The sequence below is a fragment of the Pantherophis guttatus genome, chromosome 6 (genome assembly GCF_059756535.1).
Source record: "Pantherophis guttatus breed Tessera chromosome 6, ASM5975653v1, whole genome shotgun sequence".
NCBI classification, from domain to species: Eukaryota; Metazoa; Chordata; class Lepidosauria; order Squamata; family Colubridae; genus Pantherophis; species Pantherophis guttatus.
The window spans coordinates 5,227,304-5,251,941 of NC_142068.1; the positions used below are offsets into that span (position 1 = coordinate 5,227,304).

The 24,638-nt window shown below is 39.9% G+C and overlaps 2 protein-coding genes across 20 annotated transcripts in view; both read left to right on the top strand.

Annotated features, from left to right (window-relative positions):
- On the top strand, window positions 1-22,072 carry LOC117659654 (cytochrome P450 2J6-like). Of its 7 annotated transcripts, XM_087872054.1 has the most exons (11): window positions 1-140; window positions 5,453-5,566; window positions 5,893-6,022; window positions 6,815-6,977; window positions 8,653-8,802; window positions 9,110-9,270; window positions 11,035-11,211; window positions 11,967-12,108; window positions 13,382-13,572; window positions 14,967-15,108; window positions 16,729-19,130. In XM_087872054.1, exons 4-11 carry the CDS (start codon window positions 6,926-6,928, stop codon window positions 16,908-16,910), a joined length of 1,197 nt encoding a protein of 398 aa, XP_087728180.1. In that variant the 5' UTR covers window positions 1-140; window positions 5,453-5,566; window positions 5,893-6,022; window positions 6,815-6,925; the 3' UTR covers window positions 16,911-19,130. The 7 variants fall into 7 exon arrangements, 6 of the variants coding, with proteins under 6 accessions (XP_087728180.1, XP_087728176.1, XP_087728177.1 ...); XM_087872050.1 differs by lacking the exon at window positions 5,893-6,022; XM_087872051.1 differs by lacking the exons at window positions 1-140; window positions 5,893-6,022 and adding an exon at window positions 5,224-5,324.
- Window positions 22,042-24,638, top strand: part of LOC148112987 (cytochrome P450 2J2-like) — a 53,827-nt gene continuing 51,230 nt past the window's right edge. For 12 of the 13 annotated variants that reach the window (XR_015728416.1, XR_015728420.1, XR_015728418.1 and 9 more), the window contains exons 1-2: window positions 22,077-22,247; window positions 24,361-24,523. Coding sequence is in view for 7 of the 13 variants with exons in the window: in XM_087872046.1 (XP_087728172.1) it covers window positions 22,077-22,247; window positions 24,361-24,523 (334 nt within the window). In the remaining 6 variants the exon portion in view is untranslated. Of the gene's footprint in view, window positions 22,248-24,360; window positions 24,524-24,638 lie in introns of all 13 variants that reach the window. The other variant, XM_087872048.1, reaches the window with a different exon arrangement.

The following is a 24,638-nucleotide window of genomic DNA, read 5'->3' on the forward strand; positions in this document are numbered from 1 at the left end:
CGTCTTCTGCCTGAGGGAATCGCCTCAGAGCAGGGAGGAAGCAATGGGGGGGCGGTGGGGGGGGGAGTTAGGATGCCATCAAATGCAGAATAGAGCTGGAAGGGACTTTGGAGGTCTTCTAGTCCACCCCTCTGATCGAGGTGATCAGGTTTTCTTGGCGGTGGAACGGAATCTTTTTTGGGTACCTTTTATTGGAAGGGAAGGGAATGGAAGAATGGAATGGAATGACAGAATTGGAAGGGACCTTGGAGGTCTCTAGTCCAACCCCCATGTAGTAAAAATACAGAATGTAGCTACACAAACATGCCAAGCTTGGTTAACATTCATCCTGTTTTTTATTAGCGGAGGAGTTAGCATGATTCACTTTTTATTGCAGTAGGAGATAAATGTAATAACCATATTGTGCAAACCCAGATTAATTTAGTAACTAGGTTAAGTACATTGTAGGAATGCAGAAAATGTGCATTTCAAGACCTCAAACAGCCCATTAAATTGGTATACGTATAAAATCCATAACCTTGAAGCAAAAAAGTTTTTCTTTAAAAGGTATATCTTCTAGAAGCATCTTAACACATACTCCTGTTTAATTTGTGAAATGGGGTGTTCCAATTGCTATATAGAAAATAGAATAGAATAGAATTTTATTGTTTTAATGTACACTAATCATACTAATTTTAGTATTTTAGCAGATTAAAATGAAATTTTGTTACATAGAGCTCTCAAAAGATAACCATTATGCATATATACCCCCCCCCACACACACACATGCATATGCCCTTGAAAATTTTGAAGTTCCAATTGGTTCAAAATGCAGCAGCCCACATGGTTTCATGCAGACTCAGATGTGCACAGGTGTAATCTCTCCTGTGGGAGCAGTGGATTTTCTTCCAGGTCCAATTCAAGGTGCTGGTTATCTTTAAAGCACTACAAGGCTTGCAACCAGGTTATTTGAAGTAGGGGTGTCCAACTCCGGGGCCTCAAACCGGTACTGGTTTGCCACTTGTTAGTAACCAGCCCACGCAAGCAAATGAAGTTTCATCTGCATATGCACAGGATCTAGGTAGCATGCAAAACCATTCCCCCACTGCCCCGGTCTGTGGAAAAATTGTTTTCCACGAAACTGGTTTCAAAAAGGTGGGCGGACTGCTGATTTGAAGGACTGTCTCTTCCTGGAAATATTTACCTAACCCAGCAGAGTGGGGAGGCAGGGAACATTATGGCTCCCTCTCCTAATGAGGTACATCTGGTGGGACCCAGAAGAAGGGCCCTCTCCATGGTGGTTCCCTCCCTTTGGACATTAACCCCCCCCCCCCCGTGGAGATTAGATTGGCCCCTACTTTGACACTCTTTCATAAGGTCCTGAAATCCTGGTTTTGCCAATGAGCCTGGAGAACCCAGAGTGGGATGGAGCCTATCAAATGGCTTTATCTGATTTATTGTTGTCACCAGCAGTGTGTGTGTGTGTGGGGGGGTTATTGTTTATATATTGGGTTTTAATTTTTGTAAACCACCCGAAGTCACTGAGAGTGAGTGGGCAGCCATATATTTTTAAAGAGAGAGAGAGAGAGAGAGAGAGACAGACAGACAGACAGACAGACAGACAGATAGATATGCAGCTATTTGTTCTTCACCTGTTGAGGTGTGTTGGAGTAACACTGATGCTGTGAAGAGGAATCAATGAATCCTAATTCCTGGCAGGAGCCCTCCCCCTCTCTTTTCCCTTCCCGGTTGCATGCCTTCCTGTAACCCATTCAATATTTCCAATTCTATCAATATTCTGTTCCAAAGCTCAGCACCTCCTCTAATGATTAACATTCATATGGACTTGGAGTTATAAGTTTTTGGAAAAATTCTTGAGAGAAAGTGGCATTGTTTATTCTCCTTCGCTAGTCAAAACAAAATAATGGGACTGTTGGATGTTAGAGTTGGACACTAGAGGGAACTAGAAGATAACAAAAGAATGGAAGGAAATATTTTAACAATGAACTGTTTGATGAAATACCATGAAAAAATTATGAAAATTTTTGACAAATGGTCATTGAAACTGTAGGAAGTTAGCACCCACCCCTTTCCTAGAAGAATGAAATATTTTGGGAAATATTAAAAAGGCAGAATATTATGTTTCCCTGGATGAGAAATGGAGAAGCATGTTATAAAGACAAAGCAGCTCCCACCTTCCTGCCCCCACCCTTTTGTTAATGGGCCAGAGGCAGAAACTCAATCTTTGTCAAAAGACCATCATCTGCAACACAATAGGACCCATCTAGGACAGAAACTCACCACATGGCACCTGGGAAGATTACATCAGCCAGCAAGGCTAGCTAAGACCCCCACCCCCTGGGAGTCTGACAACCAATCAGGATACTCTTGGGGCCCCAGGAAGTTCAAAGCCAGAGAGAGCATAAAACCTGGGGACTCACTGTATCTTGACCCCTTTTCTGTTCAGGAACTCAAACCATGTGATCCTGTCCACCATTAAGCCATCTTTCCAAGCAGTCTCCATGTTTCCACTGTCTTTTTCCCCATTTGGAGCTGAACCCAGAAGGATATTTCTTCCTACAAAACTCTCAGGAATGATTGAGAAATGGACAGTTATGATGGAAGAAGAACAAGATATTCTGGATAATGTTGAAATTAACCCAAACTTGTTTATAAATGTAGAAAGAGAAGGATGTATTGAATTATTAAAACAGGATGGTATTTCATTTATTTATTTATTTAATAAATTTCTACATCGCCAATCTCACCAAAGTGACTCAATACCTAAAAGAGATATACAACTACTAAACCAAAAATGTGGAAGTTTTTTTTCCCTACAGTATGTGTGAAAGAAATCTATTAAAAGTCTTGAAGGCCTTTCTGAGAAGTGGTAAAAAATAAAGATGAATTTCTCTTAGTGAATTTACAAAAGAGACTTAAAGTTTTGAAATATCTTTGGGAGAATGATGAAAAAGCAAGCTGTGGGATTTTATTTGAAAAAATTAAGAATTAAGATTATTAAAGTATAGGGAAGAAATAGAAAGTTGGCTTATTCAATCAATATTGAGATAGATAATTAGTGTATCTGACATCCTGTGTTTGACTTTTGCTGATAAGGAATGAAAGACAAGAATTTCAGATTATACTTTTAATTAAGTATATTAATTATTCATATTAATTCAGAGGTGGGATTCACTTACCCTCCCTACCGGTTTGCAAATGTGAGCGTGCACGTATGCGTGCTATGCTCATGCGCATCACCTCTACACATGCACACAGCCTGCGCATGTGCAGTAGTCGCACATTACATTCGGGTGAGTGGGCGTAACATCCCGCAGTTGCCACTACTGGTTCGCACAATCCGGACAGAACCAGCTGAATCCCACCACTGTATTAATAGGTTCTCCTGCTTGAAAAGAATGCTGGACTAGAACACTTCCAAGGTCCCTTCCAACTCTATTCCTATTCCTGTCCTGTCCTGTCCTGTCCTGTCCTGTCCTGTCCTGTCCTGTTCTGGTCTAGTCTAGTCTAGTCTAGTCTAGTCTAGTCTAGTCTAGTCTAGTCTATTGAGTTAGGAGGAGAGGAGAGTTTATTTATTTATAGTTCATGCTTCTTGACTGTCTTTCTCTTTCAAGGAGTTTAGATTGCAACTTAAGAGATGGTGATAAATTTACTTAAATTGTGTGTTCAGATGAAGGGGAAGTTTCTTTTTTTTATTTTTTCACGCTTTTATATATTTTACTGGTTTGTATAGTTTTTATTATGTCTACTGTAATCTAATAAAGGAGAATATTTATAGCTCAGGGTTGAAATGAGGGGTCCTTGGTGATCTTTGAGCTTGCTTGTTTTATGAAACATCTGCAAGAAAACAAGCTCAGAGAGCACCAAGGATCTCCCCCATTGTAATCTTTAATAAAATCATTTGGAAAAAAAGAGAAGGGATACCTTACTGATGCAATAAGTGGAAGTGGAAAAAAGGGTCAAGCACAAGACAGTGATGCTGACTGACTGCAATGTTGAACTCCTGAGATTGTAAATGTGGTCATCGGCTGCAGTTACTTTTCACTGTTGTACTGGAATGACCACTGTCAGAGACAGTTGCTGAACAAGGACAGCCTTTTATTAGGGCAGGTGTGTCAAACTCGATTTCATTGAGGGCCGCATCAGGATTGTGTTTGATCTCAGGGGGCGGGGTAGGCGTGGCTGGGGTGGGCATGGCCAGCGTGTCGGGAGCGCTTGTGGTGGCCCGAGCGCTCTGCCAGGAAAAACGGGCTCTGCTTTTGGCTGCAGCGGCCTCCTGCAACCCTCTGCCAGTGAAAACGGAGCATGCAACCCTCCTGAGCTTTTTTTTGCTGGCAGAGGGTTGCAGGAGCCCGTTGCAGCCAAAAACTGAGATCGGGAGCCCGTTTTTGCTGGCAGAGGCACTGTGGGCCAGTCCTTCACTGTTTCCAGGGTGGCACTGCGTGCCAGATATAAGCACACCGTGGGATAACTCTGGCCCCTGGGCCTTGAATTTGACACCCCTGTATTAGGGCAACTAGGCATAATATAGAGTGGCAGTTTGGTTTAGTGGTTAAGGCATCAGGCTAGAAACGGAGACTATGAATTCCAGTTCCTCCCTAGGCATGAAGCAGCTGGGTGACCTTGGTTGAATCCTCCTCTCTCAGCAGGAGGCAATGGCAAACCACTTCCCAAAAATTTGCCAAGCAAAGTGCAGGAATTTGTTCAGGCAATTGCCAGGTGCCATCACCACAGCTCATGCAAATATCAGAGTGTAGCATTGATACACTGGATTTGGGGCTATAACTATAACAGTAACAGAGTTGGAAGGGACCTTGGAGGTCATCTAGTCCAACCCCCTGCTCACGCAGGAGACCTGTACTAGGGATTCAAACCTTTCTGATCGACAAGCTCAGGGTCTTAGCCACTGAGCCACCTAGTTAGGTTAATATATTTAGTCATATATAATATATATATAATACATAATATAATATATAATATGTAATATGTAATATATAATATTATTTATATATATATGTGTGTGTGTGTGTGTGTGTGTGTGTGTGTGTATTCCTAACATATTTGATAAAACACATTCCACTTGAACAGGCAGCATGTCTGTTATCATCATCATCAACTCATAGTTGGTGGAACTGCCAAGACTTGAGGCAACCTTGGTTTCCTAATACAAAGAGAGGGGTAAGGTGTACTCAGAATCTGTGACAAAGTTCCGAAGTTCCAATAGTTTTAGATTTTAATCTGCATGGAGAGGAGGATCTTAAACTGGTTAAGCAGCATAAGCAAAATCACTTGACTCTTGACAAGATTGAGCAGAACAGAAAGAGGTATTCCCTAAGGGTGAAGTTTGGAAAGTTTGGAAAGAGACGTGGAAGGAAAAAGGAGAAAACATACAAAGATGTCAGCCTTGCCTGGTCTGCTAATCGCTCTTGTGCTTGTGCTTGTGATTTCACAGTACCTGAAAATACTATGGATGGCCCGAAGACTTCCTCCTGGACCGATGCCTTTCCCAGTTATTGGAACACTGTGGCAGATGAGATTTGACTTTTCTTATGAGACTCTTATTACGGTATTTATAAACTGTGCTCAACTTGGCTTAGGAAAGCTGAGATACTCCTTAGAATTAAGGTGAAGTTATTAGTAAGGATGATCTGGAGAGTTGAGGGTCTCAGCATCTGAGTTCCACGTTGGGGTGCTTCAGTCAGAAAAAGAGTTAAGTCTTTGCTTGTTCCATGAAGAAGGGAAGGAAGAGATGATGGGTGGGAAGGTGGGTGCAGGACAGGTCCTACCAATCCATCTGAGGGCTGGAAGATGATCAATTTCTGCTGGATGTCTGATGCTTAAAATAGGGCCCTATGCTGTGCTCAGCTGTCTTCATTTTCCTTCTTTCTGAAGTAAGGAAGATATTTAACTGAAGCTGGACAATGCCCCACTTGCTGCTCCATCCATCTCACCAGCAGCCTCTTGCAAGGCACACTTGGCAGCAGTTTTCTTACCTTTCAACATCAAAAAATAGAAATATAAGGTGAGAGGGTCTTTCCACCTTTGCAAGCAATCTATGCCACAAACCCACGCTGGCCACATTTTTTTTCCTGCTCTTGTTCTTATTCATCTCATTCCTAGATATGACTGAGAGAACCTTAAATTGTCCTTCCAAGGAATGGTTCGTGGTTGCTTCCAAGCATTTCCAAGCCACAGTTAGCTACGTACATGAAGGAAGGAAGAATTTCCAAAAGGCTTCTTGGAAGAAATCCTGTTTATCCTAGTTCTGGCATAAGATTTTCATAATATTTCTTGCAACTCTTTTAAAAATAGTTTTGAACTAATCTATATCATAATTAATGAAATAGTTCTTACTATTGGCAAGAATCACAAGGAAAGGCCTCAGAGAAGATTGTGTTAATATTTATAGATTTAAAAAAAGTTGTCTTAATGATTAAATTAGATAAAATCTGTTGCTAAATCATGTTGAAGGCTTGTCTAGTTGAAAATCTTTTTATTTATTTATTTATTTATTTATTTTGTATAAACTAAGAATGACTACAAGTAAATGGGGACAGTAGGACAGGGACGGTAGGCACGATGATCTTTGAAACTTCTAATATTTCTTAGTATTACACTTCTAATCTCATTATAGTTTAAAAATAATTTAGATAATATTATAGTCTTCCTAATGGCATGCTTGCTTTAACAAAAGATTTTGTGTAAAATGCAAATGATTCCAAATGATTTCTGAAGGGTGAATAGTGCTTACATATTAGCAACGGCTTCAACTGAGCTAAGCTAAGATTTATTTTTACTCTCCACGTATCTGCAGCTAGCAAAGAGTCATGGGAATGTCTTCACCTTGTGGTTGGGATCATTACCAATAATTATACTCAACGGATTTGAGGCAGTGAAGGAAGGTCTGACAGCCCATCCAGAAGACATGAGCGGACGACCAACAAGTCCTTTTTTTGAAAAACTTGGCAAGAGAAAAGGTGAGTTTAATGAACTTCCTCTGGAATCAGGTCACCAGAAGAGCATGTGAAGAAGGCTTTGCCAGTAGAACTCTAAGAAAGTAAAATGTTATATTTACAAAGAAGCAAGAGAACAGTGCAGTCAGAAAGATGAAATCCTAAGAATTTGAGCAACACTTTTTCCCTGGGATTTAGTTCTAATCTGTGTTGAGACCTCAGTGGCCAGTCAGGTGCCAATAAGCAACAGGCTTAAACCAGAATGGAATGCCTAATAGGATATTATTGAATAAGTGTTAGGGAGTTGATAGAATGATATACCAGTCCATCTCCCTTCATCATCCCAGGAAGTCCAAGAATGGTGCCAAACAGATGCCTTAAAGCCTACAGTCATGCAAGACTCTTCTGGGGCTTTGAGTCTACATCAAGGTTCAAACTTTCTAGGGGCTTCTCCCTCCTTTTAATATTTGTTTTTAATATAAGTTATGTAATTTATGTAAACAACATCTGGACCTGGTTCAATGGTGCTTCTTATCTTAACTTTAAATAGTGGAATCTTTTTAGGAAAGATTCTAAGCCAGTGTTTCTCAACCTTAGCAATTTGAAGACATGTGGACTTCAACTCCCAGAATTCCCCAGACAGAATGGGGGACAGAATGGCAGGGGTTAGAAAATAGGCAGGCAAGAGCAATTAACAATACAATGATGCAGTCCACAAAGTCTGCTAAATAATGACAAAGTGCATGAGTGGAAGATGTTGCAATGCAACCGCCACTGAATTACATACAAAGTGCCTCAGCTGGCTAAATAACTCTTTCTGTGGAGGTATTTCTTGTAAGTGCAAAAGGGAAAAGGGCTTCACACCACTAACTCTTTGCCAATCTTCTACAATGCAAACTTTTGGTTTTGTTTCAGTCCTGGTTTTTGGTTTGCTTCTTAATTCTGGCCTCAATGGGAAAACTGAGATAAATACCAGATTTATTAATGACTTAAAATCCCTGGCTGGCTGGCTCTGGCTGGCTGATAGACAGACAGACAGACAGACAGACAGACATGACTGCTAACTAAAGGCAAAAAGAAAACCCTATTTTAATATACCCACTGGTGAAGTAGAGGGAAATTACAGATATCCAGTTTCCAAGGTTGTCTAGCCCAACCCCTTTTCTTCCAATAAATCTGACTAATGAGACTTGTGCAACTCCATCTTTCCAGGCTGCCAACAGCTGCTGGTAACTTAACACTCCTTATAAAATCTACCTGAAATACAACAGGATTAATGCCATCTAGGGAGCTCAGATTTCTGCTATTTCTAACTCCCCCCCCAACCCCCAAGTTTTGTCCTTCTCTATCATAGCCACAGTAAGATGGGCAGCATTTAAGTTTAATAATAAATAAATAAAAATAGCCCGCGGACATACTTTTTTCAATCAAATCTCAAAATCAGTACATCTTGAAACTGCAAACTCCAGGCATGCTCTGTTCCAGTATGGAATTGCTAGTTACATCAGTTCATGGTTGCCTTGGGCAGATACTTAATAAACATAACTATTCACAAGAAGATCTCAATACAAGCCAATTTCCTAACCTGCCCGATCAAGATCAGACGTTGGGACTTCAGACTTCAGATCAGACACTGAGGTGTTTTGATTATGAAACATCAAATAACAGAACAGAAAATAATCACCCACTGATTTTTCAGGCATCATTTTTGCCAGTGGAAATGTATGGAAGCAACATCGGCGAATTGGGGCGATGGGTCTCAAGTTTCTGAGCCAAGGAAAGTCAGGCCTGGAGCATCAGATCCAAGAAGAGACTTTGCATTTGATTGAGGTCTTTGACAGCTCTAAAGGTACGGTTGAAAAGCCATTTTGAAAATAGAATAATGGAGGAATTTGGAGAAGGCAGCCCAGAGTCTGTTTCATTTGCCACTAAACCAGGCTATCCTAATTTTAGGAGCAGAGTTGCTGTAATTTGATACTGCATATAAACCAAGCAAAATAATTACTTCTAGTTCTATTGTACATGAACATACTATAATTTGATGGGTTGAAAGCAAAGCAAGATATATGAGTTGGAATTATAAGGAAATATCTTTTTTAAAAAAAAAAATTGCATAATATTTATAGCTGATGAATGAACTTTCAATAAAAATACAGGGCAGCCCATGGAACCTTCTTTCCACATCATTCTTGCTGTTTCCAATGTGATCTGTGCTCTCCTGTTTGGCTATCGATTCTCCAAAGATGATGAAACTTTCCGCCAGCTAATCAAAAGTACCGAATTTATACTTCAAATTGGAGGAAGCATCTGGCAGACTGTAAGTACGGTAATGTGAATGCATGGGGCACTCACATTGCAGCTTTGGTCAAAAGGGCCCAGTAGAGATTATACTACCTGAGACTTCTCAGGAAACAACAACTGAATAAAAAAATGCTGGTGACCTTCTACCGCTGCACCATAGAGAGTATTTTAACATCTGTGTATGGTTTGCCAATTGCACAGTGGCAGGTAGGACAGCGCTCCAGAGGGTTAATGTCATTGCCCAAAGGATCAGTGGTTACCCCCTCCCCTCTTTGGAAGAGCTTTATAGCTTCTGCTGCCTTAAGAAAGTTCAAAATATTCTTAAAGAACCATCTCATCCTGGGCACCCTTTTTTTTTGTTTGAACTATTACCATCTGGAAGATGGTACAGGACAATAAAAACAAGGACAAATAGGCTGAAAAACAGCTTTTATCCCAGAGCAGTAACTATATTGAATTCTACCGTATAGTGCAATATTAATGCAATATCAGGTTTTCAGTTCAATTGTATAGAATGTGAAGGATGTGTGTTTGTGTTTTATTTTTTTAGTTATAATGTACACTGAAGATGGCATTTAATTTTGTTGTATGAAGTGCAATGACAATAAACTAAACTAAACTGAAACTCTATCTAGAAATTTCCCCAATGCCCCAGTTGTCAAATCAGAATGTCCAAGAAATGATACAAGAGTCAAGGATAGTTATAAGGAAGATATGAAGCTTTCTGTTCTGACCCGGCTCCCAAACACGACAAGCCCTTTGTATTTAATAAAACATTCCCTTGATTAGGAGCACCAGCAGCCGCTCTCTCACAGCAGGCTACAAAGTCTCTAAGTCTGTGGAAAGTGACGCTCACTCCCTTTCCCCCTGAACTGGCTCCAACACACCAGGAATCTCTCTCTCTCACTTCCCACACTTGCAAAGGAAGTCCTGGAGGGTGCGCTTGCTTTCTTCCAGCAGCAGAGATAATCACAGACACACTCAGAAGGCACTGCAGATTCCAAGAATTCTGATAATTTCCAGACAGGATTCGCAAGCGCAGGCTATCAGCGGCTGACCGGCAGGGAGATGGATAGTTGTCTGCCACATCTATTCATCTCTGCCCCTTGCCTTTTATCCCCACAGCTAGGGTGGGGCTTCGCTAGCAGCGGTGGCTCTTCCATCCCAAGGACCCACTGGTTTCCTCTCCTCTGCCTTCTGCATATTCATGTGTCAGGCACTGGACCCAGCTGTTCCTCTTCTTCCTCATCAGCCACCTCCAGACCTGGGAGCTGTTGACTCTTCATCTGAGGGCTGATGGATGGCCCAGGCTCTGCCTCTCTCTCTCTGCCAGCTCCATTCCCTCTTTCCCCTCGGAGCTCTCAGGTTGCCTTGACGCTGGGCCTGACTCCCATATTGCCGCCTCATCTGATTTGGCTGCCGGAGGGGCTGGTGGCTGTCAGGTCACAACACTTTATCTCTTTCTAATCTCCTTGGATAACTAAAAGAAAGAAATGGGCACAGAATGCTGAGATGGTAATATAACTCCTTTAATTTGGAATATTAGCAAAATAGTGGTAATATATGTTGAGGGCAGGCGTAGCTAACAGCAGATCAGCCACAGAGGTTAATGCAGAAGTGGGTGCATGAAATAAAAAATGGGAAGTATTTACGATAGGTTGATCAGAGAAACACACATTACATCACATCTTAGATTGGCTATTGTCATCAATGGCCCACAGAAAATATGTTTTCTTACTGCCAAATATTGTGTTTTTAATGGGTTTTCTGTCTTATGCAGGTCTATGATACATTCCCATGGATTATGAATCATCTCCCAGGCCGTCATCAGAGGGCCTTTGCTTGTTATGACTTTTCAATATCTTTTGCAATGAAGGAGATCAGAAGTCATGAGAAGAGTGGGATGCTGGATGATCCACAGAATTTCATTGATTTCTACTTGGCACAGATGACAAAAGTAAGAGATGAATACCATTAGTATAGCACTCTCCAAATTCAAACTTGTCTCAGATCAATAAGTATTTGTAAGTGCTCACAAAAAGTTCAGAATAATAGAGTTGGAAGGGACCTTGGAGGTCTTCTAGTCCAAACCTTTGCTCAAGTAGGAAACCCTATCCCATTTCAGATAAATGTCCTCCAATCTCTTCTTAAAATCCTCCAGTGATGGAGTACCCATAACTTCTGAAGGCAAGCCATTCCACTGATTAATTGTTCTCACTCTCAGGAAATTTCTCCTTATTTTTATTTTGTTTCTCTCCCTGATTAGTTTTCATCCATTGTTTCTTGACCTGCGTTCAGATGCTTTGGAGAATAGGTTCACCCCCTAAAACCACCCTGGGTTGAGAGAGAATAACTGGCCCAAAGTCACCCAGCAATTTTTATGACTAAGAAGGGCCTAGAATTCAGTCTCTTGATTTCTAGGCCAGCACCTTCACCACTAGACCAAATTGATTCTCATCATGCCAAGCTCTTTTGCATTATTCCTGTCCTTTCACCTGAGCTTTATTATTCTGTGTTCACAGAATAAAGATAACAGAGGTCTTTTTAATTAAGAAATCCAGATTTCCTCTAGTCTGTTGACGAATCAATGTTCTATTGAAGGGACTTGATTCTTAAGCATGTTCCTTATTAAGTAGTTTCCTTTTCATGTCTCTCAAGACCTCTTCTACTTTTTCTATCTCCTTACCTAAGTTTCTTGGTATGCATTCACAGAGTAAAGATGACCCCACATCTACTTTGGATGAAAACAACCTGGCCTACAGTATCTTCGATTTTTTCATAGCAGGGTCAGAGACCACATCTACCACATTGCATTGGGCACTACTCTACATGGTGGCCTACCCAGATATCCAAGGTGAGAAAGGGAGGAAGGTAGAAAGGCAGGGGGGAAATCACAGACCTGTAAACAGATGCATGTAACATTTACTTGAAAAATGAACTTGAATACTTGTTACATTTAATATCTTCACTCTGACTTCTTCCAAATTGCTCAAACTTCTCCGCCTCTATTTACAAAAACCTTTGACTTGTAGGAATGAAACTAGTCCTAGCTTACCCACTGAGCTGCGCAGCTGATTTGGGACAAATTGTACTCCCAACTAGAATTTATCTAAGCCACAAGGTGGTTAATTTGAACTGAGATTTTATAATGATCATCCAAGATGGGTGAAAAAGTGAGCCTTTTCTTAGAGTCTATTCCTCTATGTATAAAACTGAATTTGTCTACATATTGTATATTTATTTGTTCATCTGTGCAATCTCTATTTAATTTCTAAGGCATTTCCATTCACAGAGATGCAATTGTTAAACTGTGGAATTAGTATGAGGAAGGTGTATCAGCTTTGGGTTTGAAGCTTCCATCTCAGTTTGCATCATTTCATGGGTATTTTTAATTAGGGTCTCCTAGTTGATACTTGTGTTTGCTACTGTCTACTGTGTATTTTCTAGTTGCTGATTGTTGCCATTTACAGTCTGTACTTTGCCTTATTTTTCTGTCATATATTTTCATCTTTGTACATAGGTTGAAACACTGAGAAACAAATCTAAAAATTAATAAACGATATTCATCTCTTAAAAAAAAGAAAGAAAAAGTGAGGGCAGCTGAGAACAGGGACAACAATTACACAGGAGGCAGGAGGACAAGGAAAGTAAAAAAGGAATTGATAAAATTTATTTTGTGTGAATTGCGATTAGAGATGTGTTCATCTCCTAACGTAACATGCATTAAGATATGTAGACAGTGTGACCACTCTGTTTAGATAAGTGGGATGCAATTTTAGAAATGAATAAATTTTATTCTCTTCACCTTTTAAACAAAGTAATCACCTCTGAGCTTAATATGCAGATTGGAGCCCAAAGTTTTGTCCAGATCATCAATGTCTCTCAAAATGGAGTTCTGAATGCATTTGAAGTGAAACACTAAGACAAGGCAGCACAGTTCTGAATGCCATTGTTCTCAGGTCCTTCTGGAGACCTGAGTTGTCTGTCCTGGAGACCAAAAATCACCCTGTGCTGTTTTAGCAGAGTGCTTCTCATGTTTCTGGGAACACAAAAACAATAGATGTGGAGGAAGAGAGAGATGGTTGGAGATGTTATGTATATTCTCTGAAACTGATCTATTTTTTCAGCCAAAGTCCAAAAAGAACTTGACAGTATCCTGGGTTCTTCCTCCCGGCTGATCTCCTGCAGTGATCAGAGGAACCTGCCCTACACCAATGCTGTTATTCATGAGATCCAGCGCTATGCCAACATTATTTTAATTGGTGGCCCCAGACAATCTGTGAAAGACACAACAGTCCTTGGTTTTCCTATTCAAAAGGTAAACATCCCTCATTGCCTTATATATTTCACTGAGATGGAGGTTCTTCTAGAATTGCAGCAATCCATCAAAAAATGCCAAACACATTTGATAATAATGATAATATATTATGAGTGATCTCAAGTGTTTGTAAGCATTTCTCAAGCCCAGAGATCTGACTCTGAGGTTTTTCTCCCCCAGTTGTTTGAGCATCTGGTAGTACATGACACCTTCTGTTTTGACCCAACATCTGGAGTATTTTCTAAGGAAGCACCTATTAGACTCAATCACAAAATCACACAGGGAATAGAATAGAGAATGGAGTGGAGTGGAGGGGTAGAGTAAAGTAGAGCAGAGCAGAGCAGAGCAGAGTAGAATTCTTTATTTGCTGAGTGTGATTGGACACACACAAGGAATTAGTCTCCAGTATACAAGCTCTCAGTGCACATACAAGCAACAAAGTGATAGGTCATAGATCAGGGGTGTTAAACTCCTGTTAAACTCGTGGGCCGAATGAGGCCCGTGAGGTGCTGAGATCTGGCCCGTGGGGCCACCCTGGAAACAGTGAAGGACTGGCCCGTGGTGCCTCTGCCAGCAAAAATGCAGCCCTCCCGAGCTCCGTTTTCGCTGGCAGAGGGTTGCAGGAGGCCGTCACAGCTGGAAATGGCACTCGGGAGCCTGTTTTCACTGGCAGAGCCATAGGCACCAGTGGTAGGTTGCCCACAGTTTGTACCGGTTCTATAGAACCAGTAGTAAAACCAGCGGGAGGTTCCGCCCACTGACCCTGATGTCATCAGAAGTGATCCGCGCATATGCAGAAGCAAGGCAAGCGAGCAAAGTGAGCGAGCGCGATCCCGTTGCGAACCAGTAGTAAAGGTAAGTAGAACCCACCCCGATAGGCGCCCCTGACATGAGTAACATCAAGCAGGCCACGCCCACTCTGGCCACCACCACCCCCGAGGTCAAACACAACCCTGATGCGGCCCTCAATGAAATTGAATTTGACACCCCTGTCATAGATCAGAAATCATAGTTGCAATCATTAATCATAAGATACAAACAGCAAATGATAAATCATAAGATACAAATAGGAGAAGACAGTAGGAAAGATGAGAAATTGAGAAGGATAATAGCAATACAGGCTACTACATCTTTATGCTGTTTATGTAGGCTTCCTGGAGTGCCATTACATTTTTAAAAAAGTTGTCTGATTATTAATGTTTGACTTGAGAGCATGCTGATTTAATTTAATTACATTACTGTAGAATTATCCTGCTTGTATAGTTTATTATGGTGTATGGATAGGCAGAAATTTCATATGGAACAAGCATTTTTTGACACGGAAATCTGATGTTTTCTAAAACTGATCTTTAGGTTGATGCAACTGAACAATTTAAACTTTTATGGCTTTCTAGGGGATTATAGTTATACCAAATATATCCTCAGCCCTCATGGATCCTAAGGAGTGGGAGACCCCTGAATGTTTCAATCCTGGTCATTTTTTGGATCAGAAAGGAAACTTTATCAACAGAGAAGCCTTCATACCATTTTCCATGGGTAGGTTCTAGGGGGAATCTTCCCCCCAACAATTAAAAAAATATATACTTAGCAGTTATGTAGAGTTCTCCAGTGTTCAGTTTTCTCATGCACATGGACATGAGTCCAGTATGTTTTTATAATTCAGAAATTCAATCTGATTCACATATTGCAGATAAAGAGACCAAAGCTAACCTTTTCATATCCTATTAATTGCAATATGAAGTTGTTTCTTTTCAGCCCCTAATAGACTATGGAGAGGATTCTGGAAATCTTGGTTGTTTTCTTGAGCTTGGTTGTTGTCGTGTTGATGTTTCATTACCCAATTAGGTAACATAATTAGAGCTAGAAGGGAGTGGGGTTTGTTCTCTTTATATATAATGGCTTGCCCTTTCAGCATTGATGCAAGCAAGTAGTCCCATGATTAAGCTATTGTTTGTTGGTTTGGTATTAATCCTGATGTTACAGGAAGTCCTTGACCTGCGACCACAATTGAGAGACCAAAATTTCTGTTGCTAAGCAATGCAGTTGTTAAGAGAATTTTGCCCTATTTTATTACCTTTTTGCCGCAGTTATTAAGTGACTCACTGCAATTGTTAAATGAATTGTGCAGTCACTAAGCAAATCTGGCTTCCCCTATTCTGTCTTATTGTCGGAAGCCTGTTAGGAAAGTTGCAGGTGATTATGTGACCCTGGGACTGTCATAAATGCATTCTAGTTGCTAAGTGCCCAAATTTTGATCATGTGGCCATGGGTATGCTGCAACAGTCATATGTGTGAAAAATGGTCGTAAGCCATTCTTTTCAGTGCTGTTGTAATTTTAAATAGTCACTAAATGAATGGTTATAAACCGAGAACCACCTGTAATCCCTGCTTATCTAGGGCTTGATTGCTGGGGTAGAGGTGTTTTGGTCCTTTTGTTTCCTTTTTAGTTTTTTGGTTGTCTCTTTTGAATGGTGTGTAAATGTTGTTCATCTCTATGTGCCTGTTGATGGCTGACTTGTCTGAGTGCCAGGCTTCAGGTATTCTCTAGAATATTTGGATTTAGATTGGCAAACATACGCTGTATGTTTTAGATAACTCCTGTGGGTTTTTTTTTCTTTTTGGGCTATTGGGTCTTTTGTTTTATTTAAGATGTTTTGGAGGGTGACTGAAATGGTTTGTGGGTGGTTTCTGATATTTTTTTATAAATGGGGGTGTTCTTTTTTCATAGCTTAGTGATCGATCACTTTTTGATAGTGGAATATACTTTGCACATCTGCTTGGGCAGATCTGGAATATTCCCTTTAACAGCTTTTATTTCAGAGGTCTGAATTCTAAAATCTTGTTTCTCCCATTGTCAGCTTGCACTAAAAATGGCATTTGGAAACTAGACAAATATTAATATCTGTCCATTAAAATACTTTAAGAAACCCCTAAGAGGCCTAACCTTATTATATACTTTCCCAATCAGGTTGCTTTTAGACCCTTTGGGCTTCAACTCCCAGAAATCCCTGGGCATGGGAGTCGAAGTCCTCTCCATCTGTAGGACTCCAGTGTGAAGAATGATTTACGTTGAGAGACAAAGCAAATTGGAGATGAATCCGCCCTTAAATGCTCACGACTCTTCCTGTTGCCTTTCTTCCTGCCGCTCTGGTGTAGGTCAACGAGCCTGTTTGGGAGAAAACCTGGCTAGAATGGAACTTTTTCTCCTCTTTGCCAACCTGCTGAGAAGGTTCCATTTCCAGCTCCCAGAAGGAGTGACTGAAGTGAACACAAAATACATTAAAGGCATGACGTTGCAACCACCTCCACAACTGCTCCGTGCTCTCCCTCGCTACTGAACCTTGCCTTGCGGGTGACTGAAACGCCCACTGCAGTGGTCACTTATTCATCGGTATGTCACGTGGTGGCTTGCACATGTAGAGCTGCATGCACACACCAGCCATTTGCGCGGCCCATTTCCGAACTGGCCACAGCCCAATAGTGGGCCACCGCTCTGGTGTTGGGAACCCCTGATCTAGATGTTTTGGAAGACAGTTCCACTGCTAAGGAATGAATGCTCTGGGTAATAGGAAGATACATGACTTTGAAACCGAAACTAATAAGTATTATCTTTCTTTATTCTAAAATGTTTGCTTCTTTTTAAAGATTTGTGTAGTAAGTAACAAAGCTCTAGTAATACGACTTTGGCATGCTGAAATATGTTCACCTCTCTTGCAGACAAAGTTCATTCTTAAAATAATATCTGTTAATGGGTCTTTAAAAGAGGAAATATCATGCAGACAGAACACCTGCCCATCATCACGGCTAAAGCAGAAGAAGCTGAAATCTACAAATTTCTTAAACTACCTTTGTTTCCAGCAGGCTTATGCCCAGAAGTCCAGCAGCTCAGGCCTGCAGTGCCGAAAAACCCCTAATCTCATCCTGAATAAGCATACACTACATAACCTGTTTTATAATAGGATGATAAATCAACTGTTAAAAAAACTGGACACAGGCCAATTCCAGTTGCAAAATGGGTTGTCATTTCTAGTCAAGTAACTTTCTCAATACTGCAAACAGTCTGTCAAAACCCACCCAGAAAAATTTAGAATCCAACGAGTGTTTGCTTTTCCAAACTGTCTTCTAAAACAAATGTTCGTTATTGTGTAACTTTGCAATATTGCGGACTTTGTTCAGCACCATTTTTCATGGACTCTATTTTGCCAGACAGCCACCGCTTGCTCTACAAGATTTCCATCACTTTTATTTTTTTCTTTTACATATAGCTGAGATTGGAAATACTCAACAATACCCAGTAGGAAAAAAAAATAGGCTAACATTGACAATGGAATCTCTGTGGAGACTTCTCCCAAGAAATTTTATCATCTTTCCTTGGAGGAGGGAGGGAGAAGGGAGGGAGGAAGAGGATGGTAAAAAGACAGGAGAAACTGCCAATCAAGATGTGAAATCTGTGACTTCCGGTTTGACGTCGCGGCGAGACAGTCGGGGAAATAGTGGGCTCTGACGAGCCCCGCGAAAACCCCGACTGCCGAACCACCACTGATGGGTTTTTGGACCAGAACCGTCCTGCAGGGACGGGGATGAAAGAGAAACGCCTTGGACGACCAAGAGGAACAGGCAAGTTCCTCGGAGGTCGGAGGGAACTCTCTCCAAGTCGGCGGTGGGGGGCGGCAGCCATGGCCGCTGCCACGAAGCTGGGACAAACCAGGCAAGTGATGTGCAGGAGAAAAGCGGAAAAGAGCAATGCCTTTTGAAGCTGGGTGAGTGACAACCAACCCAGGCTCGAAACAATGTTTGGAGTATTTTTTTTTATTTGTAAGACCCCTAGCCTATGGGGCATAGAAGATTTTAAGATGAAGCTTTTAACAGAAAAGAAAAAGACCCGACTGAAAATTGATATTTGAATAGACTAAATTGGAAAAATAAACATTGAGACTTGGTTTAAAACTTTAAATTTGAATTGGATTTTTAAAGAAAAGAAGATAAAGAAGAATTATTATCTTTAAAATACAGTAGAAGGAGTGAATTAAGCTGGAATGTTACATAATTGAAACAAAATGGCGATTTGCATGACTAAAGGAAATTGTGGATTGCAGAGGGACAAATTCTGGTTTAAAAAGAAACATTGTAACTTGCTTCTTGTTTTGGAACATTGTGAATGCTACAGATAATAACCATGGGATTTTGGCGGTGGAGCTGTTTTTTCTTTGTCTGCAGGCGATTTGACTTTGGTGAGGAAAAAAAAGGGAAAGTATGATGGAACTTTTATAATTGGACTAATTGGCACAGGAACAAAAGAAGTCAAATGGTGCAGGAACAAAAGAAGAAAATTGATGTGATTTGCTTGAAATAGAAGTAAGAAAAAGAACTAAATCGATATATGGAGAATTGAATTGTGAACATTGAAATTGAAATGAAATATATGCTAACAGACAAGGAAATGAGAAACGACATACACACAGCTGGAAAAAAGAAGATAGAAACAATGTGATTAAAAATAAAGCAATGTATAGATGGACAGTAATAATAAAAAGGAGGTTTCTATAGATGAACAAAAATGAATATGAATATGAGAAGAATTTGATATAATATATAAAAAATTGAAATAAAGAAGAAAGTTAAAATATAAGAGGAATAGAATGTATTAACAAAATTTTATTAATTTACATAAGGATGTGTTTGGAGTAAGAACTAAGCCTCAATGTTAAATTGTTATAAAGATGATAATGACAATGTGATTGAACATTAATAAGCAATGTATAGATGGATGGTAAAATTAAAAAAAATATGCTGGGATAAGCAGCAAATTAAGGTGATTATGTTGGGATAGACAGCAAAACATAGATGATTATACTGGGTATAACAGTAAAAATAAAGACAATTATGCTGGGTTTGACAGCAAAATAAGAGGATTATACTGGGCGTAACAGTAAAACTTAAGAAGATTGTGCTGTGATTAACAGCCAAAAGAGGATGACTAAAATGAAGATTATATACTGGGATAAACTTTTAAAAATAAAGGTGACCATACTGAAATTAATACTAACAATGAAATGATTATGTTGTGACTGCGTAAATACTTTGATGATTTATACTTTCAAGATAATATCCATCCATATTAAAAGGAAAAGAAATTGAAATGATATTGAATTAAGGATTTTAAGATTAGTGTAATGGGCTTTAAGAATTTTTTTCTTTTATCAGATAGAATTTATGGCAACAATGTTAGAGAATATTAAGTTGTGTTATTTGAAAACTAAGATTTGTGGTGAAATAATAAAGGGTAATTGATTTGTGTAAAATGATATAAGTTAGATAATTTCTTTTTTTTGCTTTTTTTTTTAAAAAAAAAGGTAATTAGTGGAGATTTGGGAAAAGCTTTTGTTAAAGAGGAATTAATAATTGTACCTACTTATGACTGGATCAATGGCTCATTCTGAAAAGATTTTTGTATGTTTGTGTTTTTAAAAAATAAAAAAAATTGTTCAAATAAAAAAAAAAGATGTGAAATCTGTGAAGCCATTTTGTGTTGTAGAGTTAATTCTATTGCATTAAATTCTAATCATTACGTGAAGGGACCTCCTCTTGGTAGCACTCCCTTCGGTGTTTTCCACAGAAACAACTGTTTGATGTAGAATGAACTAAGAGGGGCCCAGAGTCAGGGCTTAGTTTCAGTGGCTAAGGATGGTTGTCCAGTCAGAGCTGAAGAAGCTTCTGGATGAGAAGTGGAACATCTTCAAAGAAAAACAAGAAAGTCCAGCTGCTTCCTGAAAAAAAATATGTCTGTGGGACAACCATGACTTGGATGGCTGAGAATCTCTTCAGACATCTTGTCCAGTTATAACCTTGTTTTGGCTTCATATGATTACATAAAGTATGTCAATACAATTTGAAAGAAAAAAGTCGGGGGATCTTAATGTGATGTTGAACTATATTCCTAAAATATGGCATTTGTTATTTCATGAACAGTGTGGGCTTTCTAAAGAGTAATTGTATGTAAAAGGGGGGAAAAACCTTATTCAAAAAATGGATTTAAGGTATCACTCTGTTATATATTTTTGGAAAGCCGTTGTGTTCTAAAATGGAAGAAAATATATACGGTCTAGATTTAATGATCTGTTTAAGAGTTGAATTTATTTTCTGTCAGTCTCAATAGATAAAGAGTCATCATCATAATATATCTAGGTATTTTCCTCTCTTCTCTATTTAACCACTATTTTATATATTGAGAGACATCCTTATTGTAAATTTCTCTCTTCTAAATCACTCTTGGTACATGTCAAAAAGCGAAAAAATATTGGACAAAAATGCATACATGGCTGGTAAAATGATAAAACAACATATAGATTTGAAAACAGAGACTTTTATTGGGCATTTTGCCAGACAAGTATAACAAAGGCAATGTATATTTGATTTTACATGTATTGACTGCAGAGAGCATAGAATTTGCACAACAATGGAAAAGTGAAGAGATCCCAACAGATGATGATGTGATTAGAAAAATATTAGAATGTGCAGAAATGAATAAGCTAACACAATTAAGGAAAAGAAAGAAACTGAATACTTTTCGACTTGGGACTTATTTTATCAATGACTAGCTGACAAAAAAAGGAGCTAGAAACAGAGAAATATGGAAGGATTAATGATATAAGGAAGATATGTTAACTTGGTTACACAAACATTAAGATTATTATTAATATTAATACTAATACAATTGATATTAATTCAAGGAATATTGTTGTGAATACCATGATTATTATTTCCTAGAATTCTACCCAGACAAGACAGTGTTCAATTGAAATGGGAATTTTTGTATGTAATAAAATAAAATAAAAACTTTTTTTTAAAAAAAAACCACACTTGGTGTTTTTGTCCTGCGTTAGATGAAACCATAATAATCAATGATCATAGCACAGAGCAACCCCCATCATTCAGGATCCCTGAGGGAGCACTATTTCAGATCAGAGTCCATTTATTTCTGCACCACAAGATGGTACGAAAGATCTGGACAGTGCAAATCCAGAAGGTCCCCAGAGGTTAGCAAAGGATTAATATTCAATATCTCTTGTTCGTTAGGTGCCTATGGACAAAATATGAGAGATTGCCTCATATTTCACCTTTTTAAAAATTGTATTATGACTTTAATTCCAGGGACCTCAGAAAAACTTGAGATTTCTAGAAAAATCAGTGTTCCAAATCAGCTCCATGACACTACAGAGAATATTCTTGTGCACTATAGACAAAATGTCTAGTTTTCACTATTGTTTTACTTTTCATACTTTTAAGATAAAGGTTTGCTATTGTTTTAGTTGAAATGTTCTCAGTTTATATGCATAACTCGATTTTCTGTCTCTGAAATAGAAAGATTTGGATCAGACCAATTCCAGGATCCAGACCAGGATTTGGAAATGCTCAAAAACACAACTTGGCACCAAATGAACAATTAGCAGCCGAATCAAGGACAGATTCAGATTGCAGCAGAAAACAGATGAAAAGGCTGGGGAATGGCTGAGATCTGGGAAGTTCTCACTACTGTGCTGGTGGGATTTCTGATCCTGGATTTTCTAAAACTGCTCTGGTCCAGCAGACATTACCCTCCTGGTCCTCTTCCTCTTCCTCTCATTGGTGGACTCTGGCGGATTGGGACCAAGCTTTCCAAGGATACTTTCAGTAAGGTATTTGTCTGTCGGTCGGTCTTTCTATCTATCTATCTAAGCCATGGTGGCACAGTGGTTAGAGCAGTGGTGGGTTGCTCCCGGTGGTTGGCGGCGGGGTTGCTTCGGGAGGTTGCTTCGGGCAGGCGGATGTCTGCAGTCAGGCGGGGAGGGAGAATGGCGAGAGGCAGCGGTGGCGGCCCCTTCCATGCGCAGCACATGGAGGTGGCGAAGGCAGGCAAGGCAGCCCCTGCGAGCCTGTTGCTGTGGAGGTGCGGCAATTGCTCGACCAGGGTGGCCTCAGCGGGGGTTGCATATGCCTCTCCGCCTGCACCATGTTCTGCTCCGGCCGGCTGCGTGACTACAAGTGCGGCGACTTGCTCTTCGGGAAGATGAAGGGCTACCTGGCCAGGACGGACCTCGGAAGGCAAGCGGGGGTGGGAGACCGCTGGGAAGGCAGCGTGGAAAGCAGGCAAGCATGGCAGGCTCCCTTCCTCGCAGCTCCCTTCCCCGCAGCCTTGCCATGCTTGCCTGCCTTCTACATGGCTTTCCGCTTGCCTGCTTTTGCAAGCTGGCCACAGGAATGCCGGGAAGGCTGTGTGGAAGGCAGGGAAGCATGGCAGGACTGCGGGCTGCAGACTGGTTCGGGAGCGGGGCCAGCCAGCGATTGCTACCGGTTTGACAAACCAGCCCCAATCTCTGCTACCGGTTCTCCCGAACCGGTCCAAACTGGTAGCATTTCACCCCTGTATTTTATGCACCGTTCTTTGGGCTTCTAAGATTGCCCGCACAGCTCCATTCTGCATCAGATATTTTCAAAACAGTAGCACCATGTAGATTGTGTTGCAATATCCAAATGGGAAATGGCCAGAGCATGGGTGATTGAGTGTTCTTCAAGAATCACTAAGCTACAGAAGCTAAGCATGAGAACTTATTTGCTTAATGAGGACAAGAACTAGTTTTGGCCTGCAGTGCCTGAAAACCTTCTGCTTTGTTGCATACCTTAGAAACGTTTGAATATTTATTATGTTTGAAGTAATGCCAGTGCCATGCTTACCTGGGGCTCATGGGTGTTTCTCTTTTATGCAATCCAGGACCCAAATGATTTCGGAAAATAGAGACGGGAACTGGTCGGAAAGGAAATTCCAATTTCTATGGAACTATTCCTTCCCATTTTTATTTATTTATAATTAAATTTATATACCGCCCTACTCCCAAAGGACTCAGGGCGGTGAACAGCCAGAAAGTAAAATATACATAATACAAACGTTAAAAACCCTTTAAAATACATTAAATACATAGGCCAGATTTAAAACCAATTTAAAAACAATTAAAAAGGGAGGTTAGGCCAGACCAGCTCCAGAAATAGATGGGGTGGGGGGTCAGGGTGGGGATCACATAGGCTTGCCAGGTGTCCACTATTTGAGCGGACAGTCCGCTTTTTTCACATTACGTTCACTATTTTTTTTCACAAAATAGTGGACATTTTTTTTATTCAAAAGCTTTATGATGAAATGGTACGTAATCTAAAGCTGTACAGTCTAAGAGAATAAGGATAGGAGAATCGCGTTTTGTCTTTTTTTCCATAAGTTAGAATGAGACAAAGATCGAATATCCCTTGAACTCGATTCTCCGAAAAAATTAATGATGAGATTAAAATAAAAATATATTATAAAATTATGTACAGTTCACATTTTTAAAATGTATTGTAGCTTGTGTCGACTGACCTAAAATGGCGTCGAGTGATGAGAGTGACAGCGGCGAGATTTCAAATTCTTTAAAATACACACGACAGCAAAGTAAAATGTAATTTAATATTTTACATATTATTATAATATATTTGATGTTTTGAATTTTAAGTAAAGTTTTGAAGTGATTATTTTAATACGTGTTAAAATGTTTGTAAGAAAATATATAATTTAATTGTAATTTTTTTTTCTTTTTTTACTACTTAACCCCCACCCCCACCCCCACCCCCACTTGTCTGCTATTTTTTGGAAGCAGACCTGGCAACCCTAGGATCACATGGGAAATGGGATACTAATTCTAGTTCCTGTCATATAAAGGTGATGAAGGTTCATCTTCCTGCTATAAAGTCCCAGCTATTTTCTCTTTTTTCTGTCCCAAATGTCAGCTGAGCAAGCAATATGGAGACATTTACACTGTGTGGCTGTGGCATCAACCTGTGGTAGTAATTTCTGGATTTCATGCAGTGAAGGAAAGCCTGATCAACCGTTCGCAAGATTTTGTTGATCGGCCCCTTTCATCTTTTCTTTTAAAAATGTGTAAAGGTAAAGGTAAGTTCTTCTGAAGACCAAGGTATTTTATCGTCATTTCACTGAAGAAACGTAAAACAAGAAGAATATTATTTGTTCCCCTTATTAACTTCAAGCATGGTGAGGCTCAAGGAAG